At 48.7% G+C, this 16439-nt stretch overlaps 1 protein-coding gene across 3 annotated transcripts; it reads right to left on the bottom strand.

The window, feature by feature from the left end:
• Window positions 1-951: 951 nt before the first annotated feature.
• Window positions 952-13767, bottom strand: C5H1orf35 (chromosome 5 C1orf35 homolog). Of its 3 annotated transcripts, none has more exons than XM_066628667.1 (9): window positions 13646-13767; window positions 11540-11657; window positions 10811-10961; window positions 10306-10351; window positions 7340-7422; window positions 6851-6923; window positions 6374-6447; window positions 4139-4273; window positions 952-2217 (listed from the first exon to the last, which is right to left on the bottom strand). In XM_066628667.1, exons 2-9 carry the CDS (start codon window positions 11631-11633, stop codon window positions 1872-1874), a joined length of 1002 nt encoding a protein of 333 aa, XP_066484764.1. In that variant the 5' UTR covers window positions 11634-11657; window positions 13646-13767; the 3' UTR covers window positions 952-1871. The 3 variants fall into 3 exon arrangements, with proteins under 3 accessions (XP_066484764.1, XP_066484763.1, XP_066484765.1); XM_066628666.1 differs by having other exon boundaries at window positions 13676-13767; XM_066628668.1 differs by having other exon boundaries at window positions 6851-6920; window positions 13676-13767.
• Window positions 13768-16439: the final 2672 nt, after the last annotated feature.

The raw sequence follows: 16439 nt of genomic DNA, 5'->3' as shown, positions 1-16439 counted from the left end.
ACAAGCGTCCCACCTAGGTAGCAGAGCTACCCAGTGCACCAGGAACAGGTACCAATCTCCTTCCACCTAAATGCAACAATGTTTGTTTGCCCCAGTAAAGAGATGTTGTGTTTTTCAATAAGGGAAGAGTCATTTGCGACCCACTGACCACTTTTCCTAAGCAACCAGGTTCTGCACCTACTTCCTGCTCCTCTTGATATCACTGCTCCCATTGTGCAAGTTCAGAATTCAGCCTGGGAGAGGGCGGTCCTGAAGTGTCCCACTTAAACTGCAGTCCTATCACTGCAGCATAGCTAGAGGCAGAAAGCACTAAGTGCTGCAGGGAGCATCAAAAAACAGATGCAAATGCAGCACATGGGCCGTCAAGGCAAATGTCTCCATTTTACTCCCACTGCCAGGAATGGCTCCGAAGGGGAGGGGCCGCTTGCATGCCAGGGTGAGACTCCCTGCAAAACTTATTGCTTTGCACCCCCTCTAGCTACACCTCTGGTTGGAACCCATCTCATTAGGAGCATGATTTTAGAAATGGGCTATGTCAGAATGCCAGATGCAAGGGAGGGTGCCAGAATGAGGTCTCTTGTGATCTGGTGTGCTCCCTGGGGCATTTGGTGGGGCCGCTGTGAGATACAGGAAGCTGGACTAGATGGGCCTATGGCCTGATCCAGTGGGGCTGTTCTTATGATGTGCTATGACCCAAGAAAGCACACACTGTCATCATCGCAAGAACTTGCAGGAAGACACCCTGCTGTGATGCTTGCGGGACCCCACTGCATAAGCCAGAGGAAATCGGGTGGCTGAATCCTGGTCTGCACAGCTTCATGGACCTGTAAAGTAAGAACCACAACCTTGCAAGTTAACAAAGCCTAATTATATGATGAGAAGAGACATGTCTGGCCCAGCTCATAGACAGAACAGCCTCACAGCAAATTAGAGAGAGAGCATATGTCTACTTTTTAATTAATTTTCAGCGAAAGTGTTACACACACTTGAGCTATTTCAGGTAGCTGTCATTTTTCATTTAAAAACAGTATTTTAAATGGTAAGAAAATTCTGTTCAACTCAAAAGTTTGCCTGTTGTTTTAACAAAAGCCATATTACCTCACTATGTGTCTTAGGGCGCAATCCTAACATGGGCATGGGCTGGCTCAAGTCCCTTGTGCTGGCCCAGTATTGTTGTAAATGTGCCTTAAGGCACATCTGCAACGACTTGTGAGTCGGGGAGGCTGATGTGAGGACGAGTGCCAGCTTTCCCATGCCGGAGCAAGCCCCAGGACCAGTACGTTTGCACCAATCTTTCCAGGGTGGTGCAGGGGGGGTCTGGAGGGATGTGTTTCAGGGCAGGGAAGCGTAGGGGAGGGCGAGCAGCAGGTGGCTCCGTGGGTGGGTGGTGGGTGGACAGGGTGAGGGGCCAGGAGCCTGCACTTGTGCCAGATCCTAACCTTGTTACTGGGCAGCCTGGATCTGTGCCACCTCTTTAGGTGGCGCAGATCCAAGTAGCCCCATTGGGGCTGCTGTGACTTTACCCAGGGGAGTGATTTTCCTTGCCCTGGGCTGAGCCGCTTTTGGCCCCAACCTTACGTTGGATAGGGGGCAGGCCTGCCAGCCTCCCAGCGCAAGTTAGGGTGGGTCTGCCCAGGAAGTATTGTAGCTACTCTGCTCTCTCTCATAAAAGCAGTTAAGTACAAATATTTAATTAAAGAGCGTCCTTCCTGCCATTCCTCCTCCCGAATAATGGAGCAAATTGGCAATAGGCAGATAGAAACTAGACTCCAGAAAAAGACAAATAACTCAGATGCCTGCACCAACTAAGAATCAGACCCAGCAGGTAAACAGGAAGAGATTATTTTAAAACAAAGGCTCCCAATGATGCTTCAGTCATCAGAGTCCGTGTCGTGCCTCCTCTTGGTCCTGTGTGCTGTGGGGGACCTGCTTCTCCTCCTCCTCTGGCCTTCTGGGCCCTTGCCTCTGGGAGGGGGGGGCCTGCTGTCACTGCCGCTTCGCCACTCCCTCCGCCCAAGCCTGGGAGGCCGTATCTTGGCTGCTGACCGGCCACAGGGGGCCCGTTCCTCAGCGCTGCGGGAAGAGGTCGGGCTGCAGTGCCGCCTGCTGGGGGCTTTCTGTTCTCGGGCAGGGGATGAATGGCTGTCAGGGTGGCTGGCTCCGGCCCGCTGGGAGGATGATGGATGGTGCTCGGGAGGTGAGGTGGGTCGCCTTTTTCTGCAAGCAGAGAAGAGACCGGGTCAGCTCATCAGAACGCCCGGCAGTTCCCAGGGGAGCAAAGAAAAGGGCAGGGGCCCAGCAAGGGCACTGTCCCAGGCCATCTTCAAAGGACGCAGCCACTTTTCCTGACAGGCAGAGCACCCCAGTGGCTCCCAACAGCTTGCACTAAAATAGGCAGCCCACACACAGAGCCCTGTTGCTTCTGCAGTGAAATTATATCCTCTCCCCACAGCCTTCAGGCCAGAAAACTCTGCAGAGAGATAAAATGGAGACTCGGAGGGCCAAATCATGCATTCACCTTAAGTGCCCTTTAAAGACTCAGCCTGCTGGAAGAGCCTTTCACAAACAGGGGATGGGGACAATCCTTCCCGGCACATGGGAAGGAAGGGGCGATCCCCTCTTTGCCCTCAAGTCGTTTGCCTTGAGAAAAATGACTCCTCTCTCTGCGGCTGTTTGCTGCAAGCAGCTGCTTTGAGGACAATTTTCAGCAGGGAAATGGCTAAAGAGTTAAAGGTCCCTGATCAGGACCGTGGTGTCAGGGAGGATCAGGTCCCCCCACAACTGTTTCCTGTGACAGCAGAGATGCTTCTGGTTGCACAGCTGTCACAAAGGCATTTAGGCAAACATAGTTTGGTCCTCAGAGTACACAAATGCCCAGTGGATGCTTGCCTGAAAGTTTCCAAAGTAAGGAGATACAACAGCCTCTGCAGGCCTGGCACTCAGTTTGCTCAGCTAGATATCTGCAAAGATGGCCAGATGGCATTTGCTCCATGCTAGACACAGATCCAGAAGGGAGGAGAAAAGCCCACAGCCCCTGCACATTCTGCCAGGTTTGATGCCAAAATGCAGCTGCAGGATCAGCTCAAAACCTTTGAAGCAGACGATTAGATGCCCACAGCGCACTCCTGTGTTCAACGGTTGAAAATGCACTTAAGAAAAGACTTGCAGGTCTTGTTAATGGTAAACACACAACACACCCAGGGTTACTCCAACTCTTTATTTAGCTACTATGACGCCTGCCAACATGCACATAAATCTTCTGAAGGATGGGGACTTGTTCTGCTTTCTCCACCACACTCCCCCGCCCCAGATGGCATTCATGTATGAACAGACAACCACAGATCCAACAGCTTGGACAGGACCCTCATCAGCCCAACAGAGCATGCTTTTCAACCAACCAACTTCACACATTCAGCTACTAGCGGAGCGTAATTTTAACCGAGCAGCTGCACAGATCAGACACTGCTCTTGAAGAAACTCATACCACATTCACACTGAGCATTCACCAGTGGGGACATAGCTCAGAGGCAAAGCACATGCACTGCATGCAGAAAGCCCCAAGGCTCAACCCCTGGAATCTCTAGGTGGGGTGGGGTTGGGGGGCAGGGACAACTTCTTTCTGGAACTTTGGAACGCCAATCATCAATCAATTATCACCAATCATCACAGACAATACTAAGAGACCTCTACTACGTAGATGGAACAAGGCTCTGACTCAATACACAGCAGCTTCATACACTCACCAGGCTTCAAGCATGTGCAAAGTACACCTCCCCTATAACTGAACAACCCCCCACTACCCCAAAGTAGGGGACCAGTCACCAGCCTTGTTGAGCCTCTTGTCCATGTCCAAAACCCTGCACCCAGAAGAGCAAGTAGATACACATATACACACCTGCCCCTGAACCATGACACACAATGCAGGTGACTGCACACAGATGCTTAGACCATGCAGATGGCCAGACTCATTCAGTGAGAAGTGGTCTCTACGAGTGCTTGAAACCCCCCCCCCCCACGGACACACACAGTTGGCCAATACAGGAAATGGTGGCAAAGATCTTCAGGTTGGGTTAGCACCTGAACCAGATCGCGAGACATAAACACCATGAAGACCCACAAATATAACCGATGGAGGCACCTTTCTCTGTCGTCTGGAGAGGAAGAGGCCGAAGAGGGAGCAGTTCGCTTTTTCTTTTTCTCTCTCTCCTTTTTCTTCTCTTTCTTGTGCTTCTTTTTCTTCTCCTTCTTTCTGGACTTCTTGCCAACCTCTGGCCTGCAGGGTTATAGAGAAATGGGCAATCTTTCCCTCTCGCATATTCTTCTATGAAGGCCAACTCAAGTCAGAATCTGGTCATCTTCAAGAAACAAAGCACCAATCCCAAGCCGTAGGCAAGTTTCCAATACAGACCTGATGAGCCTGTACTATTGTTGTAACACTACGTGAAACTTCCCCTATGTCACTGTTTCCCAACCTGTGGTCCAGAGACCACAGATGGTCTGCAAGACTCTGAGAAGTGGTCCGTGAGGTCTCAGGAAAAAAACAAACCTTTCCTTGCACGGCGAGACACTGGAAGCGATCAATCTCCCATGAACCCCCAAAGAGGGCGGAGAATGGAATGCCCACAGCCACAATCATTGAAGTGTCAGCTGTGGCTGTGGACAGGCCATTCTCTATACTGTCTGACAGTCCACGGGGGGGGGGGGGGGCTTGCCTCCAGTGGTCCACGAGCTTCTAAAGGTTGGGAACCATTGCCCTATGTCAGAGCTGCCTGCACACAGACAGCTACAATGCCACAGAGCTGCTTTTAAGCTCCTCCTCCCCATTCTCCAACATTCGGGAAGATTTTGCCAAGGTGCCTTTGAACCAGCCACCTAACATAAGAATAGCCCTGCTGGATCAGGCCAAGGGCCCATCTAGTCCAGCTTCCTGTATCTCACAGTGGCCCACCAAATGCCCCAGGGAGCACACAAGACAACAGGCACAACCTGTGGCCTGGTGCCCTCCCCTGCATCTGGCAATCAGAGGCAGCCCACCTCTACCTTGCACATACCTACTATAACTTGTAACCCGTAATGAACTTCTCCTCCAGAAATTTGTCCAATTCCCTCTTATTTTGTCCAATCCACCTCTCCCACATCCATTCAAGAAACTGTTTAATCTGGTCAAGACTGTCCTGCATACTTGCCTAGACATCAAGATTGGGTCTGAGGCTTGAAAGATGTCACAAGGTCTTTTAAGGGGCTGCATGATATGCATGAAGCATAAGAACATAAGAACAGCCCCACTGGATCAGGCCATAGGCCCATCTAGTCCAGCTTCCTGTATCTCACAGCGGCCCACCAAATGCCCCAGGGAGAAAGCAGTACTTCTTCACAACCACAAGGTCCAGAAACTTAACAGAGCTGAACAGCAGGCCAGGAACCCTCCAATATTCAGCCTCCAGAGTACACAAGAACATGAGAAGAGCCCCACTGGATCAGGCCAAAGGCCCATCTAGTCCAGCTTCTTGTATCTCACAGTGGCCCACCAGATGCCTCAGGGAGCACACAAGACAACAAAAGACCTGCATCCTGGTGTCCTCCCTTGCATCTGGCATGTCAGAGATAACCTACTTCTAAAACCGGGAGGTTGCATAGACCCATCATGGTTTGTATCCTGTGATAGATTTTTCCTCCAGGAATTTGTCCAATTCCAATTTTAAAGGCATCCAAGCCAAGAGAGAGTAGAATCTCTTCTATCCAGAGCACTCCCAACTTGTATCAGGCAATCACCACCAAGGTAATTTCATGGACAGTCTACATTGATAGTTCATTGCCTGGAAAAGCTGACCCTCAGTTGCACCAGTGCAGGCTGCAGATGCCTCACAACCACATTGAAAACTGGTTATCAGAAAGAGGTTTCTAACTTAACATATCAAGGAGAAAGCTATTTTTTTCCCCCCAAATGTGGCAAGTGCATTTTCACATGGAGGGCCATTAAATCACCCAACTCCCTCATTTGTTGTCTGACATGCTATAGCCCCAGAAGTTTTCCAATGGGATCTGCAAGGCCTCCGTGAGATGTCCACAAAGCAGGGGGCTTTACTGATCAAATACTCTTTCAGTCAGGAAGACCCTGCTCTAGTTATGTTGCTTCCCCCACCGAACAACCTCAAACTTGGCTACTTCTTCTGAGACTCTGGGAACACACTCACACCCCCTATTCTCTCTTCAAGGCCTCTTTGGCCTCTCTTTCATCCCCAGCTCTGCTTCCTAAACCCTTCTTCTCCACAGGCTGCCCACATCCTCCCTAAACCCAGGTGCCCAGAAATGAACACCCTGATTGAGGGCCCCACAAGACACGGTCAGGAAAGGACAGCTGCGCAACTCTTACTGTACTGCTTCTGCTTCTTCTTCCTTGCTTGAGTTAGTAGTTAAAGTCTCTGGAGCGCTTGCCACTTGATGATGCTGGGGGTTTGGAGACACAACAAAAATCAACCCAAAAGAATCCTATTAGACATATATCTGTTGAAGAGGCACAGTCTTTCTTCTGTGTGTTCAATGAAGATGCATGTGGCAAGGAGTGAGGGAGAACACTGTACAAGCACTTATTGGCACATATGGGACATGCCCACACGTCAGGGACATGCAGTTGGTGGGGTGGCAGGTGAAGCAGAGCCTCCCCACCGGAGTCCCTCAAAAAACACCGCTGCCATGTGAAGCGTGCAAGCACTCACAACCCATGCGCTCTGCCTTCCCACCCACCGCATGCCCTTGTCACATGCGTTCAGAGATGTTCAGAGGCTTCTAATACTCTCACATTGCCTTGAAAGCGGATGGGGCAGGAGGACAAGAAGGACAAGTCACTTACTGTAAAAACCGAAAGCCCCAGTTTGACAGCTTCTTTGTCTTCTTTGGAGAACACCATCCTGCTCCCCATACTTCTGAAAAGACATTGGGTTGAAATGGAAGGATATTGAGAAGCAGGTTCTCAGTGATAGAAAAAATATCTAAACATGGACCAATGCAATTAGGAGACCTTGAACAATGAAACACGCAGGGAGCAAGATAAGAGTTCTACGACTGAATGCAGCTAAATCAGAAACTTGTTGCCAAAAAAATAAAGAGCTAGAAATGGTTCCACTGATGTTTCCAGCAGTGTGGGATAGACACATATAGAGAGAAGGTGGGAGGAGATGAAAACAGCCCCCTCCCCAATACCGCTAAGGCAAAACACAAACAGGGTGGGCGGGCAGGTGCTGATCTTTCCCCCAGCAGTTCCTCACACCTCCACAAGACGTCCCAACCCCCCCCTTTTGAGAGGAGCATGAGGAATTATGAGGTACACCGCAGTACATACCTTGAGCTCCCCAAGCCCAACACCCGATCCACACCCTTCTCGTCACGTTCCGCTCCGTCACGTTTACAGACCTCAGCAAGATCCTTGAAAAGAGTAGCAGGTAGAGGGTTGACACTAAAGCACATGCTGCATCTGTGGGGCACTGGGGAGTTACTACAGCTCTGTAGTTATCTTCCCTTCAACCCTTTCTGCTGCACATAATCCTTCAAAAGGAGAGGAGCCAGCATCACAGGCTGAGAAAAGAGGCAGTCTCTGAAGGAGAATGGTAAGTGCTGGTTTTTTTAAAAACAGAGGTACTGCAAAAGCCCTGAAAGTCTGCTTTCCTGTAGAAAGCAGGGACGTGCGGTGAGTGAGGAGGTAGGTGAGGCAGAGCCTCCCCACTGGAGTCCTTTGAAAAGCACCACCACGTCCGAGGTGAGCAAGCACTCACATCCCACACACTCTGCTTGTGTGAGCTTGCACACTTCACATGTGGCCGCGCTCTTGGAAGGACTCCAGTGGGGAGCTCTGCTTCACCCGCCTTCCCACCCACTGCACGTCTGTGGCAGAAAGAGACTACCTGCAAAACAGACACACAGGCTTCCTTCACTCTACCTCTTACTGATCAAATTTCTCACAGAATTCAAAGTTCAAGTTTAATGTCAAGAGGTAGTTACTAAGGTGGGGGGGGATAGCTCAGGTCTTTCATAATTATTAATGCTTAAATTAGGGCTGCCACCTGACTAATTAAGCCTTAGTGAATCAGATCAGTTCTATGGAGTCAACAAAATAGCTCTGACAAGAAAAAAATACCGCAGATACTCGCCTATAAGTCAATCCCACAGATAAGTCAAGGGCAGGTTTTGAGCCAACAATCATGGAATTTTCTATGACCCTCGGATAAGTTAAACTTAGGGGGGTGTCTGACTATAGTTTGTCTGATTTTACTTGAGGCCAGATCCTGAAAAATAGCCCACCACTGATTGTTACCCAAGAACTGTAGTCTCTAATTTATTAAAAACATAGTAAAAGATCATAAGATATATTTTTATTCTTTTTAAATTCTGGTCTTCAGCACCTTTTTGTGAGCACTATCAGAGTAAGTGCACTGCAAACAACATACCAGTAAATCAGTGGTTCCCAACCTGGTATTCATGTACTCCCAGGGACACTCAACAGGACCTTTAGGGGTACTTGAAAAAGAATGGAATAATGGCAGAAAATGGCAGGTCCTGCTCCAGAATGCCTTGCAAGGACCAGCAAGGCAGGAAGGGAGGCAGCTAGTTGACTGTGAAAGCCCCACCAAGAGCTAGTTTTTGGTCATCAATTCATGTATGAATCAGTGATTGAAAACCAGCACAGTAAAAGAGCCGAAACACAATATGGAAAGTGATCAATCATTCAGAATTTCTCAGCACACTTCTGGTGCAAAACAGTGCAAAGGCAGAGTCTTCTGTTCTTCAAACAGATGAAAAGAGAAAGCATGTGATGAATACATGAAGTCTGGACTTTCATAGAGAGGAGATGAGATAATTGTATATTAATTACAAACATTTTGCTAATATGAAGGGTACAATTTATGGAAATGGGCTGCCAAGGGATATGCAAGTAAAAACGGTGGGAACCACTGCAGGAGAACCAGGAATCAAATCCACCTTTAAGGTGTCTGGTGTGTTAAGCCAGAAGCTCAACGTACAACATACAACCCATAACACATAACTGGAAGTGTGCAATTCAATTCACAGCAGAGAGATGAGATATTTGCAACCCTTTTTACTCAGAAGTAGACCCACTGCTTTCCATGAGTGTTATTCTTAAGTAAGGGTGCACTGAATTGTAGCCTGGGAAGGAGGATCACATCCTGGTGTTTCAAAAAACAGACCTGCTTTGCAAGCATTTGCAAAGCAGAACCAGGCTGCAGCAGAAGGAAGAAGAATAAAAGGTTCATAAAAGGTACCATAATCTATGGTAGTTTGCTTTTATACAATGCCCACATATAGTCATACCAACCACTATCTTTGAAAAAGCATTCCACCTTCTCCCACACACAGGAGAGAAAACCTCCCCTAGTCATGCTTGCCTCCAGAGATCTTTGCATACACTTTTATTAAAAACAGTTACACTTCTTAGAAAAAGGTAATTTGTTGCTCAATTAATCAGAGGCAGATCAATCTTGACTCTTGAGGAGGATGTGGTGATGGCGTCTGGCCTGGATGCCTTTAAAAGGGGATTGGACAAGTTTCTGAAGGAAAAATCCATTATGGGTTACAAGCCATGATGTGTATGCGCAACCTCCTGATTTTAGAAATGGGCTATGTCAGAATGCCAGATGCAAGGGAGGGCACCAGGATGAGGTCTCTTGTTATCTGGTGTGCTCCCTGGGGCATTTGGTGGGCCACTGTGAGATACAGGAAGCTGGACTAGATGGGCCTATGGCCTGATCCAGTGGGGCTGTTCTTATGTTCTTAATCATTTAAAGCTTACAATCACTAAATGCTGTAAGCCTTGATTAATTAGGGTTGCAATCCTCAGTCAGTGTGATTGGAAGATTAATCAATTAAAGCTTTAAGCGCAGATTAAAATATGCCCCTGAACTGATTGGGCTTATCAATCAATTGACAAGGCAGCTCCCTGGTCTCCCAAATATGATAGAAAAATATAAAAGGGTTCTCTCTTTGAATTTGTACCAAAGGTAGCAGCTAATTCAAGGGAACTATGGCACTGACTATGGTCTTAGTTCTGGCAATCAGATCCACAAGCAACTGATCCCACCTGTGTATAGTGGATATGAACATCCAAAAAATTGTTTTAAGTTTAATCTGGGGTTCTTACAATGATAGGTCTCAAATGTGTTCATCATCTGAATGAAAAACAATTTAAAAAGTAATTAGTTCACTTTTTTTTTTTTTGAAAGCTAGGGGTCTACTCACCATGAGTTATAATCAAAATGAAATAAATGAACAATTTAAAAAATTGGGAAAAGATACCTCTTTACTCAGGCCTGTAGGAAGTTTCTTCACATTCTTGTAACCTCTGAAAAGAAACAGCAGCAAAGGAGAGTTACTAATTCTGGTCAAGCAGATGAGAACCCTATGGCAGTTCTTTGAATGAGGCTGGTGCAGAACTCCCAGCAGATTGTCCACTTCCCATTCTGCTACCATTGATGGAATCCAAAATCCAAGGCAGGGGCCCACAAATTCACTAAACGTAGTATTTCTCCCTGATCCAGCACTCTAGATAAACCCCAGACTCTGAAATGGAGGGAGGTCGCCAATTGTGCCCATGTTCACATGGCACTCTGGAGACACTCAAAGCACCTCTGAAATGTTGTTTGACATGGGTGACCTCCTCAGCTTGGAGACAGGGAGGTGATCCTCTGTAGTGCCTTGAAGATGCCTGGAACTCTTCCAAAATTCAAGAGGGTGTCAGACAAGATCTCACCCCTCAGCAGCTGGTGGGGAGGAGAGAGGGAAGGCCACAGGTCAGACTTACAAGGCTGCCATCATAGCTTCCTGCTCAGCTTGCCGGACGGCTGCTAGTTCGTCCTCCCGGGAGAGAGGCGCATCCCCTTTCTTCTTTTTGGCATACCATGTCAGATCTTTGCCCTTCTGCCATCGGCCAACTGGTGCCATCAAGGAGTTTCCTGCACATCAAAGGCCGCACACCATAACATCAGAGCAGAAGCAAAGAGCATAAATACGAAGAAGCCACTGACCAGGTCTCCAGGCTATGCAGAAGCTCTAAGCAGCAGGTCTCCCATTCAATCCCCAACATTTCAACTTACAGGTTAGGATACCTAAATTTATGTTATGCGGTGTTATTTTTTAACCCCTTCAACTTTTCACCCCAACTTTTTGGTCTTGAACACTCTTATCAACACTTTATTTTACTGTTTTAAGTCCCACCTTTCCAATCTTGCAATGACTTCAAACAACAAAAGCTATCACAAAAATTAAATAGCCATATTTTATATCAGGAAATGTTGCAGACTGCAATATTAGGGATGGTGAGGGATGGCGATGGAATATCAGGATGGCGAGGGAGGAGGTGGTCAGCTGCGGCTGAGATGGATGCTGGCTTGCCTCAGCTGAGTTGAGATTTGAACCAGGGACTCTTAAATAGATTTTAGGTCATTGAGGCAAGGAACAAATACAACCCCTAGCCTGCCACTGAAGCTAAACAAACATTAAACCATCAATGAAGTCACGAGAATCTCCATACCGAGGTAGTTCTCTCGCTGTTTATCCGTCTTGACATCCTCCCAGTTGAACTGGTCCTGCCCTCCCCTCACACCACCTCGGGAGGAGCCAAACATAGTGAAGCAGAAGAACAGAAAACTCTGTTAAAAAAAGAAGAGTCCAGATGTCAAAGAGAGCTTCAGTTCCAGTCTGCAGGTAGATGGACTCAGACTGCCAAGCTCCCAGCATCACACGGCCACCACATACTGCAACTTCTGGAGGGTCTTCAAAAGCAGCCACACAAAGGGCGCAGGCATTGCCACAGTTGAATTTTGATGTCACCAGTGCAGGGACCAGGTATGAGTGACAAGAATAAACACATCACTGCAATATGAAGTCCAAACACTTGCTAAAAACCCTGCCTCCCAATAACCCAAAACCTACTTCCTTACAGGTAAAGTACACAACAGCTGAAATCAACATTCCCACCCCACCAGGGGTGCAGACAGCTTCTGTTGTTGTTTTTAAACACTAGTATCTTGAGCCAAGTGCTCTAAGCCAGCATTTCTCAGCTGTACCGCTTCACATGATTCACCTATGAGAAGTACCACCAGAAGTAATTGGTGATGATGTCACTGCCAGTTACTTCTGGGTTGAGAGGTCAGATGAAAACTGACCAACACCACTAAGAGGCTCAGGCTGGACAGGAGAGCTTTTCAGAGTGCGTGAAAAGCATTTTTTGGAGCTTTGCCCACCAAGCCTCCTACTGCTATTTGTCACTCGTCTTGCTGCCAAGCAGTAGATGTCTGGGGGTCCCACAAGTACCACCAGTCACTACATCAAGTACCACTGGTGGTATCCATACCACTGGTTGAGAAACACTGCATATGCAGAGTGCCCTTGACAACCCCCTCTCCTTTTTTTTATAGATTCAAGAGGAAAGCGCCACTGAGCACATCCTCCTTTTCTTTCCTGAATGAAACTGGCTACATTTTGAAAATGAATGCAAGGTTCCAGTGCCCCTGAGCATATGCAGACTGCTTTTTTCTTCTTGTGAGAAGCAGATGTTTTAAAGGCATCTCTGCAAGCACAGATAGCCCTTGATCATGTCCTACCAAGCCATAGAACCTAAGAACCTAAGAAGAGCCCTGCTGGATCAGGTCAAGGGTCTATCTAGTCCCGCTTCCTGTTTCTCACAGTGGCCCACTAGATGCCTCTGGCAGCACACAAGACAACAAGAGACCAGCATCCTGATGCCCTCCCTCGCATCTGGCATTCTGAGGTAGCCTACTTCCAAAACCAGGAGGTTGGAAGGTTACATACCCATCATGGCTTGTAACCGGAGATGGACTTTACTTCCATCAATCTGTCTACAAGGCATCTAGGCCAGATACCATCAGGACATCCAGCAGCAAGGAGTTCCAAAGATAAAAGGACTGCTCCCAACTAGAGATGAGACAAGCTTAACTCAGGGATACCCATCACGGCTTGTAAGCTGTGATGGACTTTTCCTCCAGAAACCTGTCCCACCCCCTTTTCAAGGCATCCAGGCCAGACGGTTGTTGGCAACCTTCAGTCTCGAAAGACTATGGTATCGCGCTCTGAAAGGTGGTTCTGGCACAGCGTCTAGTGTGGCTGAAAAGGCCGATTCGGGAGTGACAATCCCTTCCACACCGGGAGCAAGTGCAGTCTGTCCCTGGTCTGTCTCCCTGGCTGTGGGCATTCCTTCTTTGCCTCTTTGCCTCAGCCTGTTGGCAAAGTGTCTCTGGGAACTGGGAAAGGCCATGCTGCACAGCCTGCCTCCGAGCGGGCCACTCAGAGGCCAGGGTTTCCCACTTGTTGAGGTCCACTCCTAAGGTCTTCAGATCCCTCCCAGGCCAGATGCCATCCGGCTATCCAGTGGCAAGGAATTCCAAAGAAAAAGGACTGGTCACAAATAGAGATGAGACAAGCTAAAACAGGAGGGATACCCATCACAGATTATAAGCTGTGATAGACATTTCCTCCAGAAACCTGTCCCACCCCCTTTCAAAGGCATCTAGGCAAGAAGTCATCCAGTGGCAAGGAGTTCCAAAGACTAACTCACAGCTCACTCTCCCTCCAAGGGCTAGATCTAAAAGCAACCAGCAGAAAGCAGGGCAACAACTACCAAGGCAGCCACCTGTGGCTCTGGTCTTGCCTTTGCTTCCCCTGGGCACGCAGCGGACCACAGCCGAGCCCACCGGGATGCTCTCCCCGCAGGGCGCTCAGGCTGCTGCAGGCAGCGGAGGCTCTCCGGCCGGGACACTCACGTGCTCCAGCTGCAAGTCCTCAGTCACTTCCGCGAGCCTCGGGAAAGCCCATTGCAACGCAGGTCGGGGGTGATGCTGGAAGGGCGGGCTGCACCAAGTTGCAAGGGGGGTGGGGAAAGCGCCCCCTGCTGGAGCTGAAGCCCATTCCCTGTCTGCATGTCAGCTCAGCAGCATGCAAGCCCAGGGACATGTGGCAGGTGTGCAGAGCCTCCCCACTGGAGTCCTTCAAAAAGCGCCACCACTGTGCAAGGCGTGCAAGCACTCACAACCCATGCGCAAAGTTCTTTGAAAAGCACCACAGTCATGCAAGGCAGGTAAGCACTCACAGCCCATGTGCAGAGTCCTTTGAAAAGCACCACCACAGTGTGAGGCCTGCAAGCACTCACAACCCATGCACAGAGTCTTTTGAAAAGTGCCACGCCGTGCAAGGTGAGTAAGCACTCACAACCCATGTGCAGAGTCCTTTGAAAAGCACCACCACAGTGTGAGGCCTGCAAGCACTCACAACCCATGCACAGAGTCTTTTGAAAAGTGCCACGCCGTGCAAGGTGAGTAAGCACTCACAACCCATGTGCAGAGTCCTTTGAAAAGCACCACCACAGTGTGAGGCCTGCAAGCACTCAACCCATGCACAGAGTCTTTTGAAAAGTGCCACGGCCGTGCAAGGTGAGTAAGCACTCACAACCCATGTGCAGAGTCCTTTGAAAAGCACCGCCACCTTGTGAGGCGTGCAAGCACTCGCAACCCATACACTCTGCCCATGGCAGCAGCACTCTTCAAAGGACTCCAGTGGAGAGGCTCTGCCTCACCTGCCTCCCCACCCACCACGTGTCCCTGATGAGACTCACTCCCTGGTATGTGTGCCCAGGGAACCAAAGCAGGGGGGAAAGTTCACTCAGGAAGTAATGAAATGCACATAGACACATCTACCTACATAGACACATTTTGAACTATTTCATCTCTCCTTTCACAGTGTGCAGAAGAGCTCACGAGCATTACCAGCCTGGATGCATCATTATTCAGTGAGTTCCACGACTGTTGAGGCTGATTTATGACCAGCCACTCAACAGGTGGGGCTTTCCCACCGTGGCTTATTCTGGCATAGGCTGAGTGTCAACCTTACACCAGGTTGTTCTCCTATTAACTCTGGCCTGAGGGCCCAATCTGAGCCAACTTGCCAGTGCCAATGCAGCTCCAATGCAGCACCGAACTGCTACCTACAGGAGGCCTCTGTAACTACCCCCCCCCCACTGCAGGATGCAGTGCATGCCCACTTGGCACAGCTCTGGAAAATTGGACAGGATTGGGTCCTCATTGTCATTGTGTTACTCTGAGCATGACTGTATCATCTCCAGTGCACAGGTAAGGGCCCCAGTGACTGAATGCTCCTCCTTGCGCTCCCCCTATATATTGCTTAATCCTATATTAAACTATTGGGGAGAAGGCTAGTCTATGCCCCTTTTCTTCCAGGTGTGCTAGTTTACTACGGGCAGGCAGTATTTTTTATAGGAACACACAATTATGCCCCCCTCCCTAGGAACTGCCCAGGCCCAGATTGATCCATCTCAGTCAGAAAACTGACCAGGCAAACTCCTCCTTCTTAAGATACTACAGTTCCTCTGCTCGGAAAGGAACAAGTAGCCCCATCCATTTAACCACAGCAAGGCAGGCCACATGGCTGTTTGTACTGCAGTTCACAGCCAGAAAAAGCAGACATCTTCCCTCCTATACACCCAGTCCCCACACTTTCCTGCGAGTAAGCCCCATTGACTCTGATGAGACTTCTGAGTAGACATGCATAGGATTGGGCTGTCAGACTGCTACAAGGGACAGGTAGAGTTCTACTGATGAATGAACCAAACCATCTGAGTCCTTAAACAAATATGGATGTCAGGGTCTGCTCTATTCCCCTTCAGCACCAGCAAGCTATATGATCATCCCTGCCCTCCTATGAAGAATGAAGGGTATATACACCCCACCATTTGACCTGAGCATCTGGCAATCAGAGAAGTGCTGCCTTTGAAGAGAGACTTCCCATGTAGTTATGAAAGCTAACAACCATTCACAGATGTATCTTACACAATTTGCCTGAGTTAAAATGTAATGCATTCTCTCTCTCTCTCTCATGACGTGTGTTTGTGTTAAAGAGAATTTTACTGGCTGTGGGGACAGTTCAGAGAACTGATTTTAAAACTGTAGAACCCTAAATGGCTTTGGGACCCAGCTATTGAAAGGAATGCTCTCTGTCATAGGAATTTGCCCAGAATTTGAGTTGAACTTTGGTGGTCCTCCTCTGGGTGCCTCAAACTTCAGAGGTTAGGTAGATGACAAACTGAAAATAATCTCAATGGCTTATGACTTTGGGCCCAATCTTATCCAACTACCCAGCACCTGTGAAGCTGTGCCAATGGGGCATGTGCTGCATCCTGTGGTGGGGGGAGCAGTTCTCCTTAAGGTAAGGGAACATTTGTTCCCTTGCCTTGGGGTTGCATTGCAGCTGCATCAGTGCTGGATAGGACTGGATTCTTAGGGCACAATCCTAACCAGGTCTATTCAGAAGTAAGTCCTATTTTGTTCAATGGGGCTTACTCTCAGGAAAGTGTGGGTAGGATTGCAGCCATAGACTTGTAAGTAGGCAACATCTGAGAAGAA

The sequence above is a fragment of the Tiliqua scincoides genome, chromosome 5 (genome assembly GCF_035046505.1).
Source record: "Tiliqua scincoides isolate rTilSci1 chromosome 5, rTilSci1.hap2, whole genome shotgun sequence".
In the NCBI taxonomy this organism is placed as follows: Eukaryota; Metazoa; Chordata; class Lepidosauria; order Squamata; family Scincidae; genus Tiliqua; species Tiliqua scincoides.
This window is presented reverse-complemented; position numbering and strand designations above follow the sequence as displayed.

Bases quoted from the DNA above. Each gene is read 5' to 3' on its own strand.
- C5H1orf35 (XM_066628667.1), bottom strand. From the start codon at position 11,633: ATGTTTGGCTCCTCCCGAGGTGGTGTGAGGGGAGGGCAGGACCAGTTC. The intron at 10,962-11,539 runs GTATGGAGATTC...TTTGATGTGCAG, and splicing joins ACAGCGAGAGAACTACCTCG to GAAACTCCTTGATGGCACCA. The intron at 6,448-6,850 runs GTAAGTGACTTG...CCAAACCCCCAG, and splicing joins TGGGGCTTTCGGTTTTTACA to CATCATCAAGTGGCAAGCGC.